The sequence below is a fragment of the Arachis duranensis genome, chromosome 5 (genome assembly GCF_000817695.3).
Source record: "Arachis duranensis cultivar V14167 chromosome 5, aradu.V14167.gnm2.J7QH, whole genome shotgun sequence".
In the NCBI taxonomy this organism is placed as follows: Eukaryota; Viridiplantae; Streptophyta; class Magnoliopsida; order Fabales; family Fabaceae; genus Arachis; species Arachis duranensis.
Genome location: NC_029776.3, coordinates 93,521,012 through 93,544,200, shown reverse-complemented (window position 1 = coordinate 93,544,200; position 23,189 = coordinate 93,521,012). Strand labels below are relative to the sequence as shown.

At 43.7% G+C, this 23,189-nt stretch overlaps 1 protein-coding gene and 1 pseudogene across 1 annotated transcript; both read left to right on the top strand.

Moving 5' to 3' along the window:
• The first annotated feature begins 5,187 nt into the window (after positions 1 to 5,187).
• Positions 5,188 to 7,857, top strand: LOC107490548 (glutathione gamma-glutamylcysteinyltransferase 1-like). The gene is made up of 6 exons (XM_016111316.3): positions 5,188 to 5,311; positions 5,552 to 5,708; positions 6,795 to 7,033; positions 7,168 to 7,331; positions 7,417 to 7,468; positions 7,666 to 7,857. The coding sequence occupies exons 1-6, from the start codon at positions 5,240 to 5,242 to the stop codon at positions 7,678 to 7,680; spliced, it is 699 nt and encodes a 232-aa protein (XP_015966802.1). The 5' UTR covers positions 5,188 to 5,239; the 3' UTR covers positions 7,681 to 7,857.
• Positions 7,858 to 19,695: 11,838 nt separating this feature from the next.
• LOC107490505 (uncharacterized) lies at positions 19,696 to 21,090 on the top strand (annotated as a pseudogene).
• The last annotated feature ends 2,099 nt before the right edge of the window (positions 21,091 to 23,189 follow it).

Below are 23,189 nucleotides of genomic sequence, written 5' to 3'. Positions count from 1 at the left end.
GCGTCACATGCAGGGTCACCGTTGGTTCCTTTACTAAGCCTAGAATCAGAGATTGGTTCCCTATTCCCAGCTTAGTGCTTGCTAGTTTCGATAAGAGGTCCGCTCGGGTGTTTTTCTCTCTTAGTACGTGATGCACCGTGACTTCGTAAAACTCCTCGCTCAGCTTCTTGACCATTTCCAGATATTTCTGCAATAGTGAATCTCTGGCTTGGTATGTCCCATTAATCTGCGATATGACGACCTGAGAGTCACTACACACTTCAATTCTGGCTGCCCCGACCTCTCTTGCCAAGACTAATCCGGTCAGTAAGGCCTCATATTCTGATTGGTTGTTAGATACCGGAAACTCAAACTTCACCGATTACTCGTATACGACTCCGGTTGGGCTTTCCAGGATGATCCCTGCTCCCCCGAACGTCTGGTTGGAGGCTCCGTCTACATGGAGCTTCCACCGTGTGCTCGGTTCTTCGAGGAGGCTTCCCGTTACTTCGACCAGGAAGTCAGCCATTGCTTGGGCCTTGATTGCATGCCTGGGTTCGTATTGCAAGTTATACTGACATAGTTCTATTGCTCAGGTCATCATCCTGCCCGCCAAGTCAGGTTTCTGGAGTACTTGCCGAATTGCTTGGTCCGTCTTGATGATTACCTAGTGTCCTTGGAGGTACTGTCGCAGTCTGCAGGAGGAGGTCAGGAGCGCATACGCTAGCTTCTCCAGCTTACTGTACCTCAGTTCCACCCCTTGCAATGCCTTACTTACAAAGTAGATCGGTTGCTGGATTTTTCCCTCTTCTCGCACTAGGACTGCCGCCAAAGCCTCGTCAGTTATTGCCATGTACAGGTACAGCGCTTCTCCACTCTTAGGTTTTTCGAGGACAGGTGGTGTTGAGAGTATCTCCTTGAAGTGCTTGAAGGCCTCTTTACATGCCGGCAACCATTCGAACGCTATCCCCTTTTTCATTAAGTTGAAGAATGGCAGAGCCTTAGCAGCAGAGGCTCTTAGAAAATTGGATAGTGCGGTGAGCCTTCCTGCCAACCTCCAGATGTCTTTTATCATGAAGTCTAAGAACTTCCCGACTTCCACGGCAAAAGCGCATTTGAGCGGGTTAAGCCTCATGCCGTGCTACCGTAGAGATGCGAACACAGTTTCCAGATTGCTGATGAGGTCTTCAGCCTTGGTGGTCTTTACCAGAATGTCATCCATATAAACCTCCACCGTCTTGCCGATAAGATCCTTAAATATCTTTTTCATGAGCCTTGGGTATGTGGCACCCGCATTTTCAATCCAAACAGCATCACCTTGTAGTAGTATGTTCCCCCTGGCGTTATGAATGCCATCTTCTCTTTGTTGGCTAGTGTATCGGTATCTGGTTGTAGCCTGAGTATGCGTCCATAAAACACAGATATCGGTACCCCGCGACCGTGTCAACAAGAGCATCGATATTGGGAAGGGGGAAAGAATCCTTGGGGCACGCCTTGTTAAGGTCGGAGTAGTCGACGCACATTCTCCACCTCCCATTGGGCTTCTTAACTAGGACCACATTCAACAGCCACATCGAGTAATCCAGTTTCTGGATGAAACCTGCTTCTAGGAGGTTGGCCATTTGCCTGGCACTTTCTCGGCCCTTTCCTTGGACATTTTTCTCCTCCTTTGTGCCACTGGCTTAGCTTTTGTCTTTACGCCTAGGTGGTGTGACATGATTTGGGGATCAATCCCCGGCATGTCGGCTGGGGTCCAGGCGAAAAGGTCACCGTTTGCTCGAATCATATCCACCAGCGGTTCCTTTAAATCGTGGGGGAGGTTCTTGTTCATGAAGGTGAACTTACTTTCCGAGTCACTGATCTTGAACTTTTCGAGGTCTCCTTCAGGTTTTGGCCTCGGCCTGTCATCGACTCACACGTCCAGGTCGGCTAAGAAAACCCCGGAAGCTTATTTGGACTTCTTTCTCAAGGAGAGACTGGCGTTGTCGCATGCGACCGCCGTTTCCAAATCTCCCTTATGGATGTAACCGATCCATCATTAGCAACAAACTTCATCATCAGCAGCTTTGTAGAGATCACTGCTCCAAACTTGTTGATAGTCTTTCTTCTCAGGATGATGTTGTAGGCCGTAGAGTTTCTTAAGACCACAAACTCTGCCATTACCGACCTCTTTCCTCGTCTTCCTCCTATGGATACTAGCAAGGAGACTACCCCATCAGGTTTGATGAAGTTGTCGCCCAAGCCGACAACGCCGTGTTGGTGGGTCTTCAGATCGGTGTCCCAGAGGCCCAAGGCATCGAACACATTGCGGAACATTATGTTCGAATCCGCCCCCGTGTCTACTAGGATTCGCTTTACTAGGCCTGTTCCGACTATAGCCGTGATTACCATGGGAAGGTTCTCCGGCAAGTCATCAAACCATTGGTCTTCAGGCTCGAATAATATTGAAGGTATCCTCTTGGAGGGGGACATGTGACTGGACAAGGACACGGCTAAAACCTTGGCATCTTTTCTGCTGGTCGACTTGGATCTAGGAGTCGCGTATCTCCCGACCACGACATTCACGATAGTGAGACCACGTTCACCGTCCTCCTCGGGCTCTTGTCTCTGCCTCACGGCACGACTCTTGTCATTGCCAGTTCAATCACACTCCCGTCTCCTAGGTTCCCTTATGAGATGGGAAAATTCTGCCAGCTTGCCTTCTAGAATCGCCTGCTCTAAAGCATCTTTCAGGTTAAAGCAGTCTTGGGTTTTGTGGCCGTAGCCCTTATGGTAGTCACAGTAGAGGTTTTTGTTCCCTCTTGTTCTGTCCTTGAGTTGTCAGGGCTTGGACAAGATGCCATTGTCAACAATTTGTTGATAGACTTCCACAATCGGGGCTGCCAAGGGGGTGTAGTTGGTAAACTTCCCTACCCTGCAAAACAGCTTGAAGGTCTTGGCTGGAGCTCCGTCCTTGGAGTGCTCCTTTGACCATTTCCCGCTGCCGGGCTGTCGAGCTTGGTTATAAGCGGCCTGCCGCTTGTTGGCCGCCACGACCTGGCTAACTTCTTCATCATTGATATACTTCCGAGCCACGTTTTGGATCTCTTGCATAGTCCATATGGGCTTGGTAGTAAGGTGCTTCCTGAAATCCTCGTTTAATAACCCATTCGTCAGGCATAGGCTGGCCACCGGGTCGGTTAGGCCGTCAATTTCCAAGTACTCGTCATTGAACCTATCCAGGTATTTTCTGGTCGGTTCGCCGGCTCTTTGCGTCACCCCGAGGAGGTTGATCGGGTGTTTCGCCTTTTGCAATACGTGTAGTGAACTAAGCTAGGAAGGCACGTGTGATGTCCGAGAACGTCGCCACAAAGCCCTGCAGGTGGTTGTTGAACCACCGAATTGCAGGCCCTGCCAAGGTGACCGGAAAGGCGCGACATCTCACTTCGTCGCCTACCCCTTTTAAATTCATCCTGGCCTCGAAGGCCGTCAGATGCTCTTATGGGTCTTGGATTCCATCATACCTCATGTCCGTTGGCTTATCGAAGTGCTTCGGTAGCCGGACCTCAAGGATAGAATGATGAAATGGGGTTGCTCCCATGATTACGGGACGTCGTGTTCTCCTTGATCTTTCTCTGTTGTCTTCTCAGTTCTCCTCCGCGACTTGTCTCCTCGTGGGTCGGGTGTAAATCATTGGATCTCGCTGTCTTCTTGGCATCTCCCCGCTTTCTTCTTTATGATTGTTCGATTCTGACTGGGAGTTCGGTGCGCGTCTGGAATGACTTCTTCGGGGACTTCTACCCCTCTTTTGTGGAGTTAGGGAGCAATTTTGTTCGGGAGTGGATTGGTGATGCCCTCGGGTTGCCAGCTCGCGTTCCAGGTTCTGTACCCTGTGTCGTTGTTCCTGCATTATTCTGGCACTATCATTGCCTGTTCCTCCAAAAGGGCGTCTCTCCTGGGAGCGCGATGATGGCTCGGGTTGCCGTAGAGGGACCTCGTACGTTCACGGGAGGAAGCCACAGAGGCTACCCTACCGCTTCGTGGCGCCATTTCTCCCCTGCGTTCGGCTCCGTTGCCTGCCTCCACAGGACCCATCAGAAAGTCCATTCAGGCCAGTCCCCACAGACGGCGCCAATGTTCGGTTACGCGGGTTCCGGACGGGTCGGGGATGTCTCCTGGGTGTGAAGGTGGGGAACAGCCTTGATCTGGATCTGAGGGGCGAGATGCGTGCGTAGCAGACTTCCCGAGCTCTTCGAGGGATAAGGGGGTGCCACCTGCAATGACACTCTGACGCCCAAGTCAAAAGGTATCCAGGTGGATGGAGTGTAAGGTGATGATGATGTACATTGGGGGAGGGGTAGGGCCCTCCCCATTTATACCCTGTCAGTGGGGTGGGTCCCATGAGGATAGGTCCACCTTCTTAGAACTTTCCTAACTCCAGCTGTCAGGTAGCTGACTCCCTGGAGGAGAAGTGTTCAGGTCAAGGTCCGGGCGTGTGGTGCCCCGCTGAGCGTCCGCTCGGATTGGGTTAGATCGTATGCTAGGCCGGATCGACTAGGAGGTCAGCTGGACCAAACCGCAACAGAATATAAAATTATCATTTAGACATTCTTCCTAATATTTGAATAACAAAGTGAGAACTAGCAAAAATAAACTCTTTCCTTTATAATTATAACAACGAAGAAATAATAATAATAATAACCGCCGAAAAAACAAAAGAAAATTGGCCTTAAGAAAAAAAAAAATGCTGGATAGAATTTTGAAGGATACGAGCGTCTAGTATCTTTGAAGGCTGGCAAATGTATGTGCTCTGGGTTTTAGATTTGTCTGGATTGTAGTGTAATTGTGCGATGATTTGTGAGAAACCTTTATAAAGGGGAATAAAAAATCAAATCAATCCATTCTAAATAGTAAATCTTATAGAATAATAATCTTCCCAATCCAAGACAAATCTCTATGCAATAAATCTAAATCAAATACAAATATAATCATAAATATGCCCAATTGGAAATCGATCAGTGTGTTTTACTATAGAGTGTTTTTGAATTATCTTCTAATCAATATCATTCTTGTTACGGATTCAAACTCCGACTATTATGGCCCAACAACGACATGACCCAAAACTCAACTCATTTTTATGATGTGCTTTCGCCTTTCTGCCTCTGGCCATAATTTCAAATATGTATATTCATATTCTAACCGTTTTTTGTTTTTAAAGAAAAACTGATTTTCTTCTTCCAACAGCTTCCTCCATTCACCTTCACTGCCGCCAGAGAACATAATGGTTAAAGGATTTTACAAACGAGTTCTTCCCTCGCCTTCTGCGGTTGATTTCGTTTCCAGCAATGGCAAGGTCAATACTTGCTTCAAACCATTCTCTATCACTCTTAATGCCAATTTATTGATGCATCATGTGCTTATACAATTATAAGCGTATAGGTATATATATGTATTATAATTACTATTTAGCTTCTTTATAATTTATATAGCAAATACCTGGTTATAATCATGGTTTCTTTGAAACTTTCCTCTCTTGTACTTATTACTTTCTATGTAATTTATCTTACTTTATTTTTCCTTTTTTGAAGGATAGAAACTTTTCCTTGAAGCATTTCAAAATGGAACTATGCAAGGCTTCAATAGTTTGATTTCCTATTTCCAAACACAAAGTGAGCTTACTTATTGTGGTCTCGCTAGTCTATCGATGGTCTTGAATGCTCTTGCCATCGACCCTGGAAGGAAATGGAAAGGTTAGTTTGCCTCCATCAATGTAATTATATATCTTTCCTTTATTCGGCAAACTGAGAGACAGAAATTAGATCTTTTGTATTGTTTGATGTAGAGTGCACTGAATTACGTTTTAATATTCTATTTAGTTTAGAATAAAAATAGAAATTGAAATATATGAAGTTACTAAAATACTCTCGCCGACTGTCCTGCCGTTTCGCAGCTTTGGTTTGTCCCCTTTTTAGGGGAAAGGGGGGAAGAGTTGGATAATAAAAAGTTAGATAAGGATATTTTTAAAAAGGGAAAGTATAGGGGAGTCAATGACTTAAGCGTATAATGTGTACAATTGAGGTTTACGAAGTATTAGAGATATAATCATTAGTGTTACATTGTCTTATCAGGTTACGTTTTTGAGATAAGTGGTTTCATGATATGATATTAGAATTTTAGATCCGAAATGTCAAGAGTTCGATATTTGGTGAATCCTAAAATCAGTTTAAATTTTTTAGATGAGTGATTTTATGACATGAGATGTTTATTTATCCTGGTATCCGATGGTTATTCTGAATAGTATAGGTGAGCACTACCTTTTTAAAAATAAATATTATTAAAGTTTTCTGATAATATTGTAGAAATTAAAATTTTATATTTTGAAATTGAGATATTAATTATAGTTTTTGACTACCAAATACAATATTAGACTGAATCCTAGCCCTCAGATCCACTACTCTTAGTAGCCTAATATCTCCTATTACATTTTAATTTGTATGCAATGATAATGCTTAAAAGCAAAAAAATAAAATAATAGAAAAAGAATAAAAAGAATCACTAGACAACTAACCATCCATATAATACCTGTCAACTAAAATATGTAACTTACTTTATTACTTATACTACTTTGAATGCCGCAAACAGAGACATGTTTCTGGATGAAAAATGTTGAACCATCTATGTGGATGCATCAAAATTGATCTATGTATATATTGTAAACTTTTTAATATCTGCGTTTCTGATTTGTAGTTAGATTTCAAATGATGAAATCCAATCAATCTTGGTTTTCCACTTCTGCTATTCAATATATTTGCCTTTGGAAAATTTTATTTGTGTAGGACCTTGGAGATGGTTTGATGAATCAATGTTAGATTCTTGTGTACCTTTGGAAAAGGTAAAAGCTAACGGCATCTCATTTGAGAAACTAGTATCAATAGCTCATTGTGCTGGAGCAAAAGCTGAACCCTTTCGTGCAAGCCATAGCACTATCGATGATTTTCGCAAATACGTCACCAAATGTTCAACTTCTGATGAATGTCATGTAATCGTATCATACTACAGAGCTGCTCTGAAACAAGTATGCTGATGGTTTTTGAAATTGTCCTTCCAAATTTTATCATAATTGGACCTGTTTGCTTGATGATTGAATCTGTTTTGGGGAACAACTAAGACAATGTTGGTGCATACATTTTATTGTAATGAACACTGCAGACCGGAGCTGGGCACTATTCTCCTATCGGAGGCTATCATGTTGGCAAGGACATGGTACTTATTTTGGATGTTGCGCGGTTTAAGTATCCTCCCCATTGGGTTCCACTTGCACTTCTTTGGGAAGGCATGAACTATATTGTTGAATCCACTGGACAAACAAGGGGGTAATTCTTCACTCATATTTATTCTTTAAATTTTATATCTATATAGATGGTTTAATTATTAATTTTTTCTAATTGTTCTCTTTAGGTTCTTGCTTATATCAAGGCCTCACACCAAACTCGACATGCTTAATTTTCTGGTATTGTTATTTCCTTCATGTATCAACCCAAAAGTTGTTGTTTTATCCTATAAAAAATATGGATATAGAATTGTTTGATAATTTTTGTCGTCATATTCAATGATAATACAATTAGATACTTTCTTTTATGTGATAATCTTTCATCTTTCAGTTTATATGAAACTACTAATTGTGTTGTTTGTTTTTTTTGGAAACAGGATTCAAATTCTTAACGGATGATGTTTCTCTTCTATTACAATCAGAAGATGTGAAAGAATCCATTATGGTTGTTTCAGCCACATCACTTCTATCTAATTTTGAGGAATTCATCAAGTGATTGCAAAGATGAAGAAACAAGACGGCAGGGTTGAAGTATTAGCACAAGGAGAAAGCAGGGCTTGTTATTAAGATTTGGGGATACTCACCGATGATATTTTCATGTGAAAATAGCATTATAGATTATTAGATGGTTTGATATGTTTGACCAAATATGTTTGACTAACTATCTAAAAGTTTATAATGTCATCTTCGTATAAAGATGTTATTATAGGAGTATCCACCTTGAGTATTTTTTTTAAGAGGTGGAAAAACTCTTGTGATAACAGCATTGTGGACTATTAGATGATTTAATATATCTGACTAACTATCTAAAGATTTACAATATTATTTTCATGTGAAAATGGTCACCATATGAATATTTTTCTTAAGAGGTGGATACTCCCATGTTAATATGTTCACATAAAAATAGTATTATAAATTATTAGATAATTTGATATGTTTGACCAAATATGTTTGACTTCTATATTACTGATCTAACTTAAATATTCATACACTTATGTTACGGACCGTCAAGTCCAGCCCACTAGCCGTTGGGTCGGGGCACCACCCCTGACCCAGGCCCAAGGCACCCCTCACAAAAGAGAGTCCGACGGGTCGAGCCCTAGAATGCCCGACCCAGGGCATACCCAACTTACCATCCGTACGGCCTAGGACACCGGTCGGACCGGTACCTTCAGATCATAACCCGAAACCCCGACCCGGGGTCCGGAACGACCTGCCCTTCCCACGTGGATTACGACAGCTCGTGGAAGCTTCTTAGGCAGTGGGCTAGGTCATTCTCAGGGCCCGCCCCACACAGTATAAAAGGGGAGAGGTCAGCTCTCCCCCCAAGGTACGTAACACTCTTACCTAATTCGGCTACCACATCGTACGGACGCTGACTTGATCGTTGGAGTGTCCTTGCAGGTGGCTACCACCATGCTTCACACCGCCTTCGGCGTCACCAGCTAGCATCTTTGTCTTCACTCCACGTCAACTCAGGGTCTCACCCGCTCCCCTACTAATCACCACGCGACCCGTCGAGTTCCCGAGATCATCAGGTAACGAACATTGGCGCCATCTGTGGGGACCCTGTAGACATGGAGCGACTTCCCACGTCGGAGGAGCTTCGTGAAGGAGGAGGGGCTCGCCTGAGTAGGGCGAGTTCGACGGCTCGTACCGCCGAACACCCACGTTCCTCCGTTCAGCCTAACCAACAGATTTACACCAAAACCCCTGAAAGGCGTCCCTTACGGGGGGACATGAGCCGATAGCGCCAAGATCATGCAGGAACTCAGACACAGAGTACAAAACCTAGAACGGGAGCTGGCAGCGAGGAGCCGATCCCATGGAGACGTCAGCCACTCCCGCGGCGACGCCAGCCGATCTCGCACCCGCACCCGCTCTCCTTCCCAAAGGCTAGAGAGCCGAGAAAGGAGTCCAACAAAGCGCGACGAGCCACACACGCAGGCGACCACTCGACCTCACCAAGGCAGGTCCAAGGGCCACGGGGAATCCCAAAGAGGGAAAGACAGGAAACAACAAGAACCCATAATCATAGGGGCCACCCCCTTCCACCCCTCAATCCTCAAAGTCCGGCTTCCGAAGAATTTCGTCAAACCAACGGACATGAGGTACGACAGGACCAAGGATCCCCAGGAGCATCTAACAGCTTTTGAAGCAAGAATCAACTTGAAAGGAGTAGGCGATGCGGTCAGATGCCGAGCATTCCCTGTGACGCTGGCCGGCCTAGCGATCCGATGGTTCAACGCCCTCCCACAAGTGTCCATTACGACCTTCGCAGACATCTCCCAAAGCTTTCTGGCTCGGTTCACGACACGCATAGTCAAGGCAAAATACCCGATTAACTTGCTAGGGGTCACCCAGAAATCTGGGGAACCGACCAGAAAGTTTCTGGACAGGTTCAACGACGAATGCTTGGAAATTGACGGCCTCACGGACTCAGTCGCTAGTCTTTGCCTAACAAACGGCCTGCTAAACGAGGACTTTAGGAAGCACCTCACAACTAAGCCTGTGTGGACTATGCAGGAAATTCAAAGCGTGGCCAAAGAATACATCAATGATGAGGAAGTCAGTCAGGTAGTAGCAGCCAATAAGCAGCAGCTCCATAACCCTTCAGCTCGGTAGGTCACCCAGGTAGATAGATACAAGGAGGCCCCCAAGGACGGAACCCCAGCCAAACAGTACAAACAACCCCCACGAGTGGGAAGGTTCACAAACTACACGCCACTCACGGCGCCCATAGTAAAAGTTTACCAGAAAATCACAGACAAGGGAATCTTATCCAGACCCAGGCCGTTGAAAGAGAGAACGGGAGGCAACAAAAGCCTCTATTGCGACTATCACAAGAGTTTTGGGCACAAGATCCAAGACTGTTTCGACCTCAAAGACGCCTTAGAACAGGCCATTCGGGAAGGAAAGTTGAATGAGTTCTCCATATTTATCCGAGAGCCAAGAAGATGAGAACGGGAGCGCTCAGAAGAAGATCGAAGCAGGACCGTCAAAGCGAGACAAAAACCCACAGGGGCCACTGACAACCCCCCGACCTTTGTGGTAAACGTCGTAATTGGACACGATACCCCCCCAAGTCTAAGTCAACAGCAAAGAAGGATACCCGAATCCTCTCCATTTCGAAGGGAGGTCCCGCCACCCCAAACGGAGGACCTCCCATGATATCCTGCGGCCCAGAACCCTCTCATAATGATCACGGCAATGGTTGGGACCAGGTTGGTCAGGCGAATTCTCGTCGATACTGGAGCTGACTCCAATATCCTATTCAGGAACGTGTTTGATGCCATGGGACTTAGGGAGTCCGACCTTAAGACCCACCAACACGGTGTTATGGGGCTAGGCGACAACTACATAAAGTCCGACGGGATGATCTCACTTCCAATCTGCCTTGGAGCTGGTGACGCTATGAGGTCGGTAATGGCGGACTTCATAGTCCTCAAAGACTCTACGGCCTACAACATCATTTTAGGAAGAAAAACCATCAACGAATGTTCAGCGGTGATATGCACCAGATTCTTAACAATAAAGTTCGTGACATATAAAGAAATGGTTGGCTCCGTTAGGGAAGACTTGGAAGCGGCGGTCGCATGCGACAATGCCAATCTCCCCCTAAGGAAGGAATCCAAGAGGGCGGCCAGTGTGTTCTTGGCCGATCTAGATGTGAGGGTGGAAGACAAGCCAAGACTAGAGCCAGAATGGGACATGGAGAAGTTCCAGATAGGAAAGTCGGCAGAACAGTTTACCTTCGTAAACAAAAATTTGCCCCATGAACTCAAAGGCCCCCTTATGTTATAAGGGCAAATGGCGACCTCTTCGCATGGACGCTGTCAGACATGCCGGGCTTGGATCCCGATGTCATATCCCACCGACTAGCCGTCAAACCAGACGCAAAACCAGTAGCACAACAGCGAAGGAAAATGTCCCAGGAAAGGGCCGATGAGGTCGCCAAATAAACAACCAGGCTACTTGAAGCAGGGTTCATCAGAGAACTCGAATACTCGACATGGCTATCCAACGTTGTCCTAGTCAAAAAAGCTAGTGGAAAATGGCGAATGTGTGTCGACTACTCCGACTTGAACAAGGCATGTCCCAAAGACTGTTTTCCCCTCCCCAACATCAACGCCTTGGTAGACTCAGCAACAGGATATCGCTTCCTCAGCTTCATAGATGCACCGACCTGATCAAGAGAAGACAGCGTATATAACACCAAGAGGCACTTATTGCTACAAAGTAATGTCATTTGGATTAAAGAACGCAGGGGCCACCTACCAAAGACTGATGAGTAAGGTTTATCATGACCTCATCGGCAAGACGGTAGAGGTCTACGTCAACGATGTCCTAGTAAAAATGGCGAAACCAAACAACCTGATGAACGACCTCCAAACTATCTTCAAAGCACTAAGGAAATTTAACATGAGGCTCAACCCACTGAAGTGTGCGTTTGTCATGGAGGCCGGGGAATTTTTAGGCTTCATGATAATGCAAAGGGGGGTAGAGGCTAACCCAGATAAGTGCGAAGCCGTCCTCCACATGACAAGCCCAAGGTGCGTCAAAGACGTGCAGCGACTAACCGGGAAGCTCACGACTCTATCCCGGTTTCTCGGAGTCTCGGCTGAGAAGGCCCTCCCATTTTTTAACCTAATGAAGAAAGGAATCATCTTCGAATGGACCCCGGTATGCAAAGAAGCATTCAGCCATTTCAAACAAGTGCTCTCAGAACCTCCTGTACTCAGCAAGCCCAAAGAAGGAGAACCCCTCTACCTGTACCTAGCAGTGACCACACAGGCTATGGCGGAAGTCCTTGTCCGAGAAGAAGACAAGACTCAGCGCCCAGTATACTTCATCAGCAAAGTGCTCCAAGGAGCAAAACTAAAATATACCAAGCTGGAAAAATTGGCCTATGCCCTGTTAACCTCGTCGAGAAGGCTCAAACAATACTTCCAAGGGCATAAGATCATCCTAAGAACCGACCAGGCGATTTGGAAAGTCCTCCAAACATCCGACCTTGCGGGGAGAATGATGGTGTGGACAGTAGAGCTGTCCCAATATGACTTGCAGTACGAGCCCAAACAGGCAATCAAAGCCCAAGCAATGGCAGATTTCTCGGTAGAAGTCGCAGGAGAAGCGCCCGAGATACCGAACACACGGTGGAAGCTCCACGTTGACGGAGCATCCAACCAAATGTTCGGAGGGGCCGGGATCATCCTTGAGAGCTCTGTAGGGGTAGCTTACAAGCAGTCAATTAGGTTCGATTTCCCAATCTCAAATAACCAAGCAGAATACGAGGCACTAATAGGAGGGCTAATCCTAGCTAAGGAAGTCGGAGCATCAAGAATAGAAGTTAGTAGTGACTCCCAGATCGTCACATCCCAAATAAACGGCAACTACCAGGTCAGGGACACACTACTGCCAAAGTATCTAGAAAGGGTAAAAGAATTATGCAAGAGCTTCGAGGAAGTTGTAGTCCAGGATGTCCCCAAGGAAAGGAACGCCCGAGCATATCTTCACTCCAAGCTAGCAAGCACCAAACTTGGGACAGGAAACAGATCTCTAATCCAAGGGCTGGCAACGGAACCAGCAGTCATCCTATGTGCAATCCAGACCCCAAACCTTCCTCCTGGATAGACCCCATCTTCCGATACCTGGAACACGGCGAAACGCCCACAGATGAAAAAGAAGCACAAGTAACCAGGAGGGAAGCCTCCAAGTATGTGATCATACAAGGGCAGTTGCACAAACGAGGGCTCCACCAACCCTTGCTCAAGTGCCTACGCCCCGACCAAACGGAGTACATCTTGAGCGAAGTCCATGAGGGGTGTTGTGGTCACCATATAGGAGGAAGGTCGCTAGCAAGGAAGATTATCCGAGCAGGATATTATTGGCCCATCGGACTCCCAGGAGTTCGTCGGAAAATGCAAAAAATGCCAAGAAAATGCTATCTTCCACAAAGCTCCACCTGAAGAACTCAACCTGATGATGGCGCCCCGACCTTTCGCCCAGTGGGGAGTCAACCTCTTGGGACCATTTCCACCCGGGCCGGGACAAGTAAAATACTTGATAGTAGCCATAGATTACTACACCAAATGGGTAGAAGCAGAATCGCTAGCCAACATATCTTCAGTAAATTGCCAGAAATTCATGTAGAGGCAAATAGTCACAAGATTCGGAATCCCATAATCTGTCATATCGGATAATGGGACACAATTCACTGATAAGAAATTCAAGAAATTCCTCTCAAGATTAGGAATAAAGCAAAAGTTATCCTTAGTCGAACACCCTCAAAGCAATGGACAGGTGGAAGCAGCCAACAAAGTCATCTTAAAGGGGCTAAAGAAACGACTTGAATACAAGAAGGGCTCATGGACAGACGAGCTGGCCTCAGTCTTATGGTCCTACAGAACCTCCCCCCAGTCATCTACCGACGAGACGCCCTTCCGACTCACATACGGGGTCGACACAGTCATCCCAGTCGAGATAGGGGAACCGAGCCCAAGATTACTACTTGGGGGCAGGGAATGAGGCAGTCAAAAAAGACTTGATTGACGAAACAAGACAAATTTGACACTTAACAGAAACAGCAATCAAACAAAGGATAGCCCTAAGATATAACGGTAAAGTGCTAAAGAGAAGCCTTGGGGAAGGCGACCTGGTCTTACGATGTAATGACATAGGACCACCAACCCCAGGAGAAGGCAAGTTGGCTGCAAATTAGGAAGGACCTTACAGGGTAAAAGAAGTCCTCGGCAAAGGCGCATACAAGCTAGAAAAATTGGATGGAAGCAAGGTGTCGAGGACATGGAACATGGCAAACCTAAAAAGGTTCTACTCGTACGGGGAAGTGACCTGACAGCCTGGCAACACCGCCACATCCGCTTTAGTTCCTTTAAATTTTATTCCTTCATTTATATATCGCATTACCCCTCTATTTTAAAGTTTCACATATGCATATATATAATAAACTTTGTTCTTTGCAAGATTTACGACAAAACAATATAATGGCGCAAATGACGAACGGCCGACCTAACGGAAACTCGGGGCTCATCACCCCGAGAACCAAAGGGACCTAAGCTTAAAACAATCAGCAAGTAATAGAGTGGTAAATACCATAAAAGTGGTAAACCAAAAAGGCCACGACGGCTCAGATAAACGAAAGCAGTAAAATAAAGCAAAGTCGTGACGGCCCAAACAGGCGAACAACCACTAATGAAAACAACATTGAAATAAAAACCTAAAGTGTTCATTATAGACAAAGGCGCCTAAACAGGCCCATAAACAAAAGGCAAAAATCACAAAGTAAAAGGCAGCATGAACAAAAGACAAAGAGAGACGTCCACTTCAGGGCTTTAGGATGTCGACAATCTTCCCATCCTCAACTGTCTTAAGAGCACCCACTTGAGAAATATCGAGGCCGGGAGCCAGTACAGTGACCTGAAGCTTAATTCCTTCCTCAGTCAGCTTCACGGCTTCCTGGGCCCCCTTGGCAAGCTATTTATTCTTCTTCTTCAAGGTAGCCATCTCCTGACGAGTAGCTTCGACTGAGCCCTACACCAACTTCAGTTTTTCCTCTAATTCCTCAACCTTTTTCTTAGCTGCAGCAGCCTCACCACGAGAGGCATTCAAATCTTTCATTATGGAAAGGTCCCGATCCACCAGCATGTTGATCTTCGTGGCATCTTCCTCAGCCTTCTTCTCTTGCTCAGACAACTTTGTCCTCAGAGACTCCTCCCGAGATCTCGAATCTGTCAGGTCTTTTTGGGAGTCTCAAAGCTTCACTTCTATAGCATGATAATTTCCCAAGACAGGCTCCACCTTCTTGGCAATAGTTGCTGCTCGAAGAAGGCCGTGATAGATCCACCTCGCCTGCCCGAAAAGATCGGCATCATGGAAAAACTCATCGGTGCCAGGGAGTAACTGGGATTCAATAAAGCCCCCATCATTGAAGTTTTTCTCCATAACCGAAAGTGTCTTTCCGGAATCACGTTTCCTTTTCTTAGGGTTGCTGACGACCTTCAAGTCCTCACCAAACCTTAGATCCTCCTCATCAAAGGAAACTTCCGCCTCCACACTCGGGTTCCCGAGGTGTTCTCAGGAGGGACCTCAACCCTTTCTGGCTGACCTTGGACGGCCCCATCAACCCACCCACTACTTTCCCCGACATCCCCCTGGTCCTGACTCGCCGAAGGAGTCACCGAGGAATTGTCACCACCCTCGCCATCCCCTTGGACGAGGCTCATCAGGTCAGCCAGGGTTTTCTTCCCACCAGCCATGGAAACTACAAGCAAAAAGACAAATGTATAAGTAAAAGAAGAGCAAAGTGTTAGAAATGCAAAAAAGTAAAAAACTCACCAACGTACGACCGACTGGCCTCCCGGTCCCCCATAACCATGCGAGGGTTATGGTTTCTCTCGCCAAAAATTGCCAAAAGATATCAGCAATGTTACGATCTTCCGGACTCAACCAATCATAAGAAATTTTTATCAGATAATCGGATCCCGCCTCGAAACTCTAGTAAGTCAGGATCCGCCTCTCTGCCTCGGCAGTAAGCCAGAAGGGTTGATGACCTTCAATGGGCCTAACCTTGAAGAAAGTAGACTTGAAGCCATGGTAGGAATCCTCAAAAATGTCAAAAATCCTACGACCTTGTTGGGCCCTAAAAGACATATATCCCTTTTTCGCCTTTCCCTGGCGAGAAGGGTTTGTGAGAAGAAAGAGGTAGAGGAAAACATTTACAGAAGTTGGAAGCTCCAGATATTCACAAATCATCTCGGATGGCAGCCCAGCTGTTTGGGTGCAATTGTGATGGAGCAACATCACAACGGTGGGCAAACAAACCCCCAAAGTCGTGAACATGGGTTCATAAACCCACAACCAGTCGGCAACTCGTGGAGCTGCCAAGTTCTTCTGACAGACACACTCCCATGCTGCAAGAACATAAGCTTGGTAAAATGCCTCTTTTGTGACCTTGGAAGGGGTGTACCTCACGTCAGAAGACACCCAAGCATAATGATCAACGAAGTCGGCTAGCGGTCGCTGAGCCTGATTCGGAAGAACGAGGCGCTTGGCCATACCTACAGCGGGGGCACCACTCAATCAGCAAAAGCAAACTAAAACTCCTCAAATCACCCCCTATTTTAATCCAACACTAAGCCAGAATCCAAAGCAAAATCCGAGGAAAACCCGGTGGCGCCCCTCTAAAAGGAAAAAAGAAAACAAGAACAGACAAAACCCAGGCATGCATACGAAAAATGCACAAAGAAGAACATGCAAAAACCAAGAGGAAAAAGCAACCAAAAAGGGAAAAACCATAAAAACAACGTACCAGAAATGTAGAATCCGTAAAATGACGAGCAGTAACGAAGGATCCGAGAGAGAGAAGGGGCACCAGAAGCAGGAAGAAAATCAAGACAGTAGGAGAAGGAAGCAGAAACAGCAGCGGCGCAAGAGAGCAGGAAGAGTAGGAGAAGGAAGATGGAACTATGAGGGGGTTACAAAGCAAAAATAGGAAAAAGCGTAACCGCCGAGGAAAAGTGCAAAAAGCCAGGGGCATATTCGCCATTTCACCCAAAAATTCAAATCAATGAAATGATGGGCATTTAATGCCCAGCGCGGAAGCCAAGAAGGCAGCATCGAGAAACGGGATGACCACGCGTGAGAAACACGAGATGCTACCAACAAGCTCACGAGAAGAAGGACATGCACCGTCTCGACGAGTAGGACAAACGCGCCTAGCCCCGAGCACCAAAACTCGAAGCTGGCGCGTTGGGAGCACTGTTACGGACCACCGAGTCCAGCCCACTAGCCGTCGGGTCGGGGCACCTCCCCTGACCCAGGCCCAAGGCACCCCTCACAAAAGAGATTCTGACGGGTCGGGCCCTAGAACGCCCGACCCAGGGCATACCCAACTTACCATCCATATGGCCTAGGACACCAGTCCGGCCGGTACCTTCGAATAATGATCCGAAGCCCCGACCCGGGGTCCGGAATGACATGCCCTTCCCACGTGGATTACGACAGCTCATGGAAGCTTCTTGGGCAGTGGGCTAGATCATTCTTAGGGCCCGCCCCGCACAGTATAAAAGGGGAGAGGTTAGCTCACCCCCAAGGTATGTAACACTCTTACCTAATTCAGCTATCACATCGTACGGATGTTGACTTGATCGTCGGAGTGTCTTTGCATGTGTCCACTCCCCATGCTTCACACAGCCTCTGGCGTCACCAACTCGCATCTTTGTCTTCACTCCACGTCAGCTCAGGGTCTCACCCTCTCTCCTACTCATCACCACCCGACTCGTCGAGTACCCGAGATCATCAGGTAACGAACAACTTATATGTTATGGAAGAGGTGTCAGAATTTAAGAATGGATATAGGACTTTTCAAACATGTGTCTTATTTTTCATAGTGGAATGGATGTTATAGAGTAATAATTTATATATGATAGATACGCTTCAATTCTTCTAAATTAAAGTTAAAAGCAATTGATTCTTCCGAATCTTGTCTAATTTACACAATGGACTTATTTTTTTCCCAAAACTTTTAACTAAATACATAATTAAGTCTTAGAATTTGCATGTTACGAATTGATACATGTTTATAACTTCGTATACAAGGAATGAAATTATGCTTCGTGAGGCATTGTTTTTAAATGATATAATTTCATTTATGATTAAAGAGGTAGAGAGAGTAATATTCACAAACTATGATGGAAATCTTGTTTCCAATTTCTCTACTCTTGGTTTTTGAATTTCTGCTCAGATTTAAAGACATATTGGCTTGTTCTTGTTATTTTTGCTACTGTTATTTAAATTTGAAGCTGTCTTTTGATATATTTTTATTTTGTAGTAATTAACCCTATCTCATAAAAATTTCTTTGGTTTTCTCTTTGCTTTTTAAGTGTACTTCAAAACTGTATTTTCACCAATTTATGCATGTGAACAAAGAAATGAGGAAAAAATTTTAAATAACAGAGGCAAATATACATGACAAGAAGGAAGATTAACATCATGTGCCTACAAGAAACAAAATGAATTGGTCCGAAGGCTAGGAAATTGGATACTTCCGAGTTTAAACTTTGGTATACAGGAAAGCTGAAGAATAGGAATGAGGTAGGTATTATCGTGGATAAGCAGTGAAAGAAGAACGTAGTAGGTGTCAAGAGGGTAGAAAATCGGATTATCTCTATCAAATTTGTGGTGGAAGGAGGTACTTTTCATGTGGTTAGTGCCTATGCACCGCAAGTGGGTTTGGACGAGCAACACAAAATAAGATTTTGGGAGGATCTAGAGAGTTTGGTTCAAGACATACCTTTGATAGATAAGATTTTTTTAGGAGGAGATTTAAATGGGCCATGATTTCGGGATGGTCAATATCGAGGGTAAAACTATTTTAGACTTTTTCTCAACTTTTGACATTCTCATCGTAAATATATGTTTTAAAAAGAGAGAAGAACATCTTATAACCTATAGGAGTGGCATGACAAGCTCTCAAATTGATTTTTTCTTGTTGAGGAGAGTCGACCGAAAATTTTGTATTAATTCTAAAATTATTCCGGGAGAGAGTTTAACAACACAACATAGGATGCTTGTCATGAATTTTTGTGTTGAGTAAAAGTTGACGAAAAGACATCATACGAAGAACCCAATGACGAGGTGGTGGCGGATGAAAAGTGAGGACCAAATAAGCTTCCTAAGATGGGTAGAAGAAGAAGCAAAGTGGGATGGGGATGGAAACAGAAGAGATGTGGAGGGAGATGACAGAAGTTATTAGAAGAACAGTAAAAAAATTTTTGGAGAAGGGACATGACTAAGAGACAAAGAGTCTTGGTGGTAGAGTGCGAGTGTACAAAAAAAGATAATGGTAAAAGGGAAGTGCTTTAGGGAGTGATCTTTGTGTCGCAATACAGATAATTGGGAAAAATATAAGGCGGCTAAGAAAGAGACAAAAGTGGCTGTAAGTGAAGTAAGAATAAGAGCATATGAGGGTCTCTACCAATTTTTAGACACGAAGTAAGGAGAAAAAGGTATATATAGAACCGCAAAGGGCCGTGAAAGAAGAATGAGAGACTTGGATCAGGTTAAATGCATAAAGGATAAAGACAGAGAGGTTTTGGCTCAAGAGAAAAAAAATCAATGAAAGGTGGAAGAGCTACTTCTACTAGTTATTTAATGAATGATAGAAGAGTCTTCTGAGCTTTGATCGGTTGTGTACGAGGGAAGAAGATCAAAACTTTGACTATTATCAAAGGATTTGAGACTTTGAGGTAAAAGAGGGTCTAAAGCGGATAAAAAATGGCAGGGCAGTAGGGCCCGATAATATTCCGATTGAAGTTTAGAAGGGCCTTTGAGAGAAAGGTATCAGTTGGAGAACCAAGCGTTTTAATGAGATTTTAAGGTCAAATAAGATGCCAGATGAGTGGAGAAAAAGTACCTTGGTACCTATCTACAAGAATAAGGGGGATATACAAAATTGCGAAAACTATAGAAGGATCAAACTCATGAGTCATACCATAAAGTTATGGAAAAGGGTGATAGAACGAAGGCTGAGACAAAAGACACAAGTAACAGAGAACCAATTTGGTTTTATGCTAGTCAGATCCATCACTAAAGCGATATACCTGTTAAGAAGGATGATGGAAAAGTATCGTAGTAATAAAAAAAATCTACATATGGTGTTTATTGATTTGGAAAAAGCGTACAATAGGGTGCCAAAGGAGGTCTTATCAAAGGTTTTAGAAAGAAAGAGAGTAAGGATTGCATATATTTGTACAATTAAAGACATGTATGATGGGAGCTACAACTAGTGTGAAGACTCAAGGTGGTGTGACAAAGAAATTTTTTATTGGTATAGGATTACACCAGGGATCATCCTTAAGTTCATACCTTTTCACATTAGTCTTGGAAGTACTCACAGAGCATATCTAAGAGCCTGTGAAATGGTGCATACTTTTTGCCAATGATATCGTCCTTATGGGACAGTCAAGGAAAGACCTAAATAAGAAGTTGGATTTATGAAGAGAAACTCTAGAAGTGTATGGTCTACACATAAGTCATAGCAAGACAGAATATCTAGAATGTAAGTTTAGCTGCCGAAGAAAAAAAAAAACCTAATACAGAGGTGAAGATAGGAGAAAACATCTTACGAAAAGTTAAAATTTTTAAGTATCTTGGGTGCATCATACAGGATAATGGAGAGATTGAACATGATATAAATCATAGGATCTAAGCAAGTTGGTCAAAATAGCAGAGTGCGTCTAGTTTTATATGTGACAAAAAAATTTCTTTAAAACTTAAAGTTAAATTCTATTGCACTGCTATCAAACTGGCTATACTTTATGGAATAGAGTGTTGGATGGCAAAAAAAAAAAGCACGAACATAAGTTAAGTGTGTCAGAGATGAAGATATTGAGATGGATGAGTGGTCATACGCGATGGATAGAATAAGGAACGAAAATACAAGAGAGAGAGTTGGAGTAGCACCTATTGTGGAAAAGACGGTAGAATTGCGTCTTAGGTGGTTTGGACATGTGAGAAGACCGACAAAGCACCCAGTCAGAAAGGTGGATGAGATGGAAGATGGACAAGGAGTGAGAGACAGAGGAAGACCTAGGAAGACTATCCACAAAGTGATCAAACGAGATCTACATATAAATGGTCTCTCTGTAAATATGATACATGATAGAGTTAATTGGCATCTAGGGATGGCAACGGGTCCCCATGGGGATGGGGACATGCCTCCTGCCCCACGCCTCGTGCTCCAAAAAATCCCCCCATCCCCACCCCATATCCGCGACGGGTAACGAATCCCCGATATCCGCCGGATAACCATTCCCCTCGAGTATCCCCACGGATTTTTCTTAAAAAAATAAAAAATTCAAACGATTGAATTCTCATTTCAGAACAATGCACATTATCAATGCAACTTTCATAACAACGGAGATTAAAAATTCAGATTTCAGAACAATTTTAAAGAACTCAGATCTATACTATGTAGATTTTATAACAATGCAGATTAACAATCTAGATTTCTGAACAATTAAAAAAAATTCAGATCTATACAATGCAGATTAACAATAGATTTCAAAAGCGAGGCAGGTGTAGTCAGCAGCGGCGAAGAGTAGACTGGGAGATGGAGTAGACGACGACAGGAAGATGGCAATGCACAGAAGGCGATGCGCAGATCTGTGGTGCTAACAAGGAGGAGGGCTAACGCACAAGGAGATCTGATGACAATATCCGTGGGATGGAGACAATCTGACAGCAGCAAAGAGGCTCGATTCGGTGATGACAATGAGGCGACACCACGGCAGGAAGTTCAACGAAAAAGGAACATAATACGATGAGAAAAAGTAAAAAAGAAAGGAGGAAGATGAGGCGATAACGACATTTTCCTCGTCTTTTGGCTGTGCTCAGGCGTGCGACGGTGGTGTGGCGGTGACTTGAGGGTGAGAGGGGTCAAGGGGAGGAACTTGGCGGTGTCGCGGTGAGAGGTAGGAGGGCGGCAGAAGGCGATGAGGGGGAGAGAATCTATGAAAGATAAAAAGGTTTAAAATCTGAGAAGGTCCACCCCATTTATGATACGGGTCCTCGCCCTCTGTCTCTGCGAGGAGAAAATGCTCCCTAAACCCATGCCCCAGCAGGTAATTCTCCGCAGATATTCATTCCGTCGGAAAAAATTATCATTCTTAATGGTGTCGTTTGATTCATGTAGCCGACTCTATTTATTGAGACAAGACTTTGTTATTATTGTTTATATAAAAAATATAGAATTACATGGCAAAAGGCAACGGACAGCACCGACATTTAACACAGCAACAATGGTTACTTCTAGATATTAGCGACGAGCGGGGCCGAGGCAAAAAACTGAATTTATCTTTCAATGATTAGAAAATGACAAAATATGGTCCATTATTTGATACAAAATAAACCAGTACTTTTGTTCAATACTCCATGTTATTAATTAGTAGATACTCTTCAAACGGTAATAAAGATCAAACAACGTCTGCCAATAAATTTATTTAATAAAAAATTATATAATACATATACATTATGTGTAAGATTTGAAATAAAAATTTTTGGCACATCATCACATAGAATTTAACTTATTAATTGATAATTATTCGTTATATCCCCATATCAATTAATTATTCGGTAAATTACTAGCATAAAAAAATAACAATTATCCCGGTTATAATTTATCATCAAAGCCCTTATTTCCAAGTTCTAGCACAAGAAATTAAAGAAATTAAAGCGTGAAATCTGTAGTTAAGTCAAGACAATCTCCTAGCTACAAAAAACGTATAAGTTATGGTTTGAAAAGTACATAGCAAGTTGTATATATATATATATATATATATAAAGATTTCGTTTCTTTTTGGGTTTAAATCTTTGGTGATGTTATCCTAACGTGTTATATGATATATATTAACAATATTGTTTGGAAAATAAAAAAATAGATAATTAATAAATATTAAATAAAATAAATTTAGATTTTTTTTTTGTCATCCTAGCTTTACCAATGTATTAAATGGTAGAATGATCATCATTTGTCAAGGTCAAGTGAATTTATTATATAGCATGCAACTTTACAAAATAAGAATGATGTAAATTTTACTACTAAAAGAAAGACGATGTAAATTTTACTACTAAAAGAAACACGTTATAAGATAATCGTTTCCTTTAATTCACGATTTCTTATCCGGATATGTATATTAATTACTGAGGACTTGAGTCTTTTAAGCAAAGCTAATACAGTAATACGTGTAAAATGTTGTTATTTTATTTATATTTATTTATTATTTATTATGAATCATTCGTAGGTATCTTTCTGTAGGTATCTTTCTATACTGCTGCACATCATATTTGAGTATTTGAAATTTTAAAAGTTGCATGACTTTCT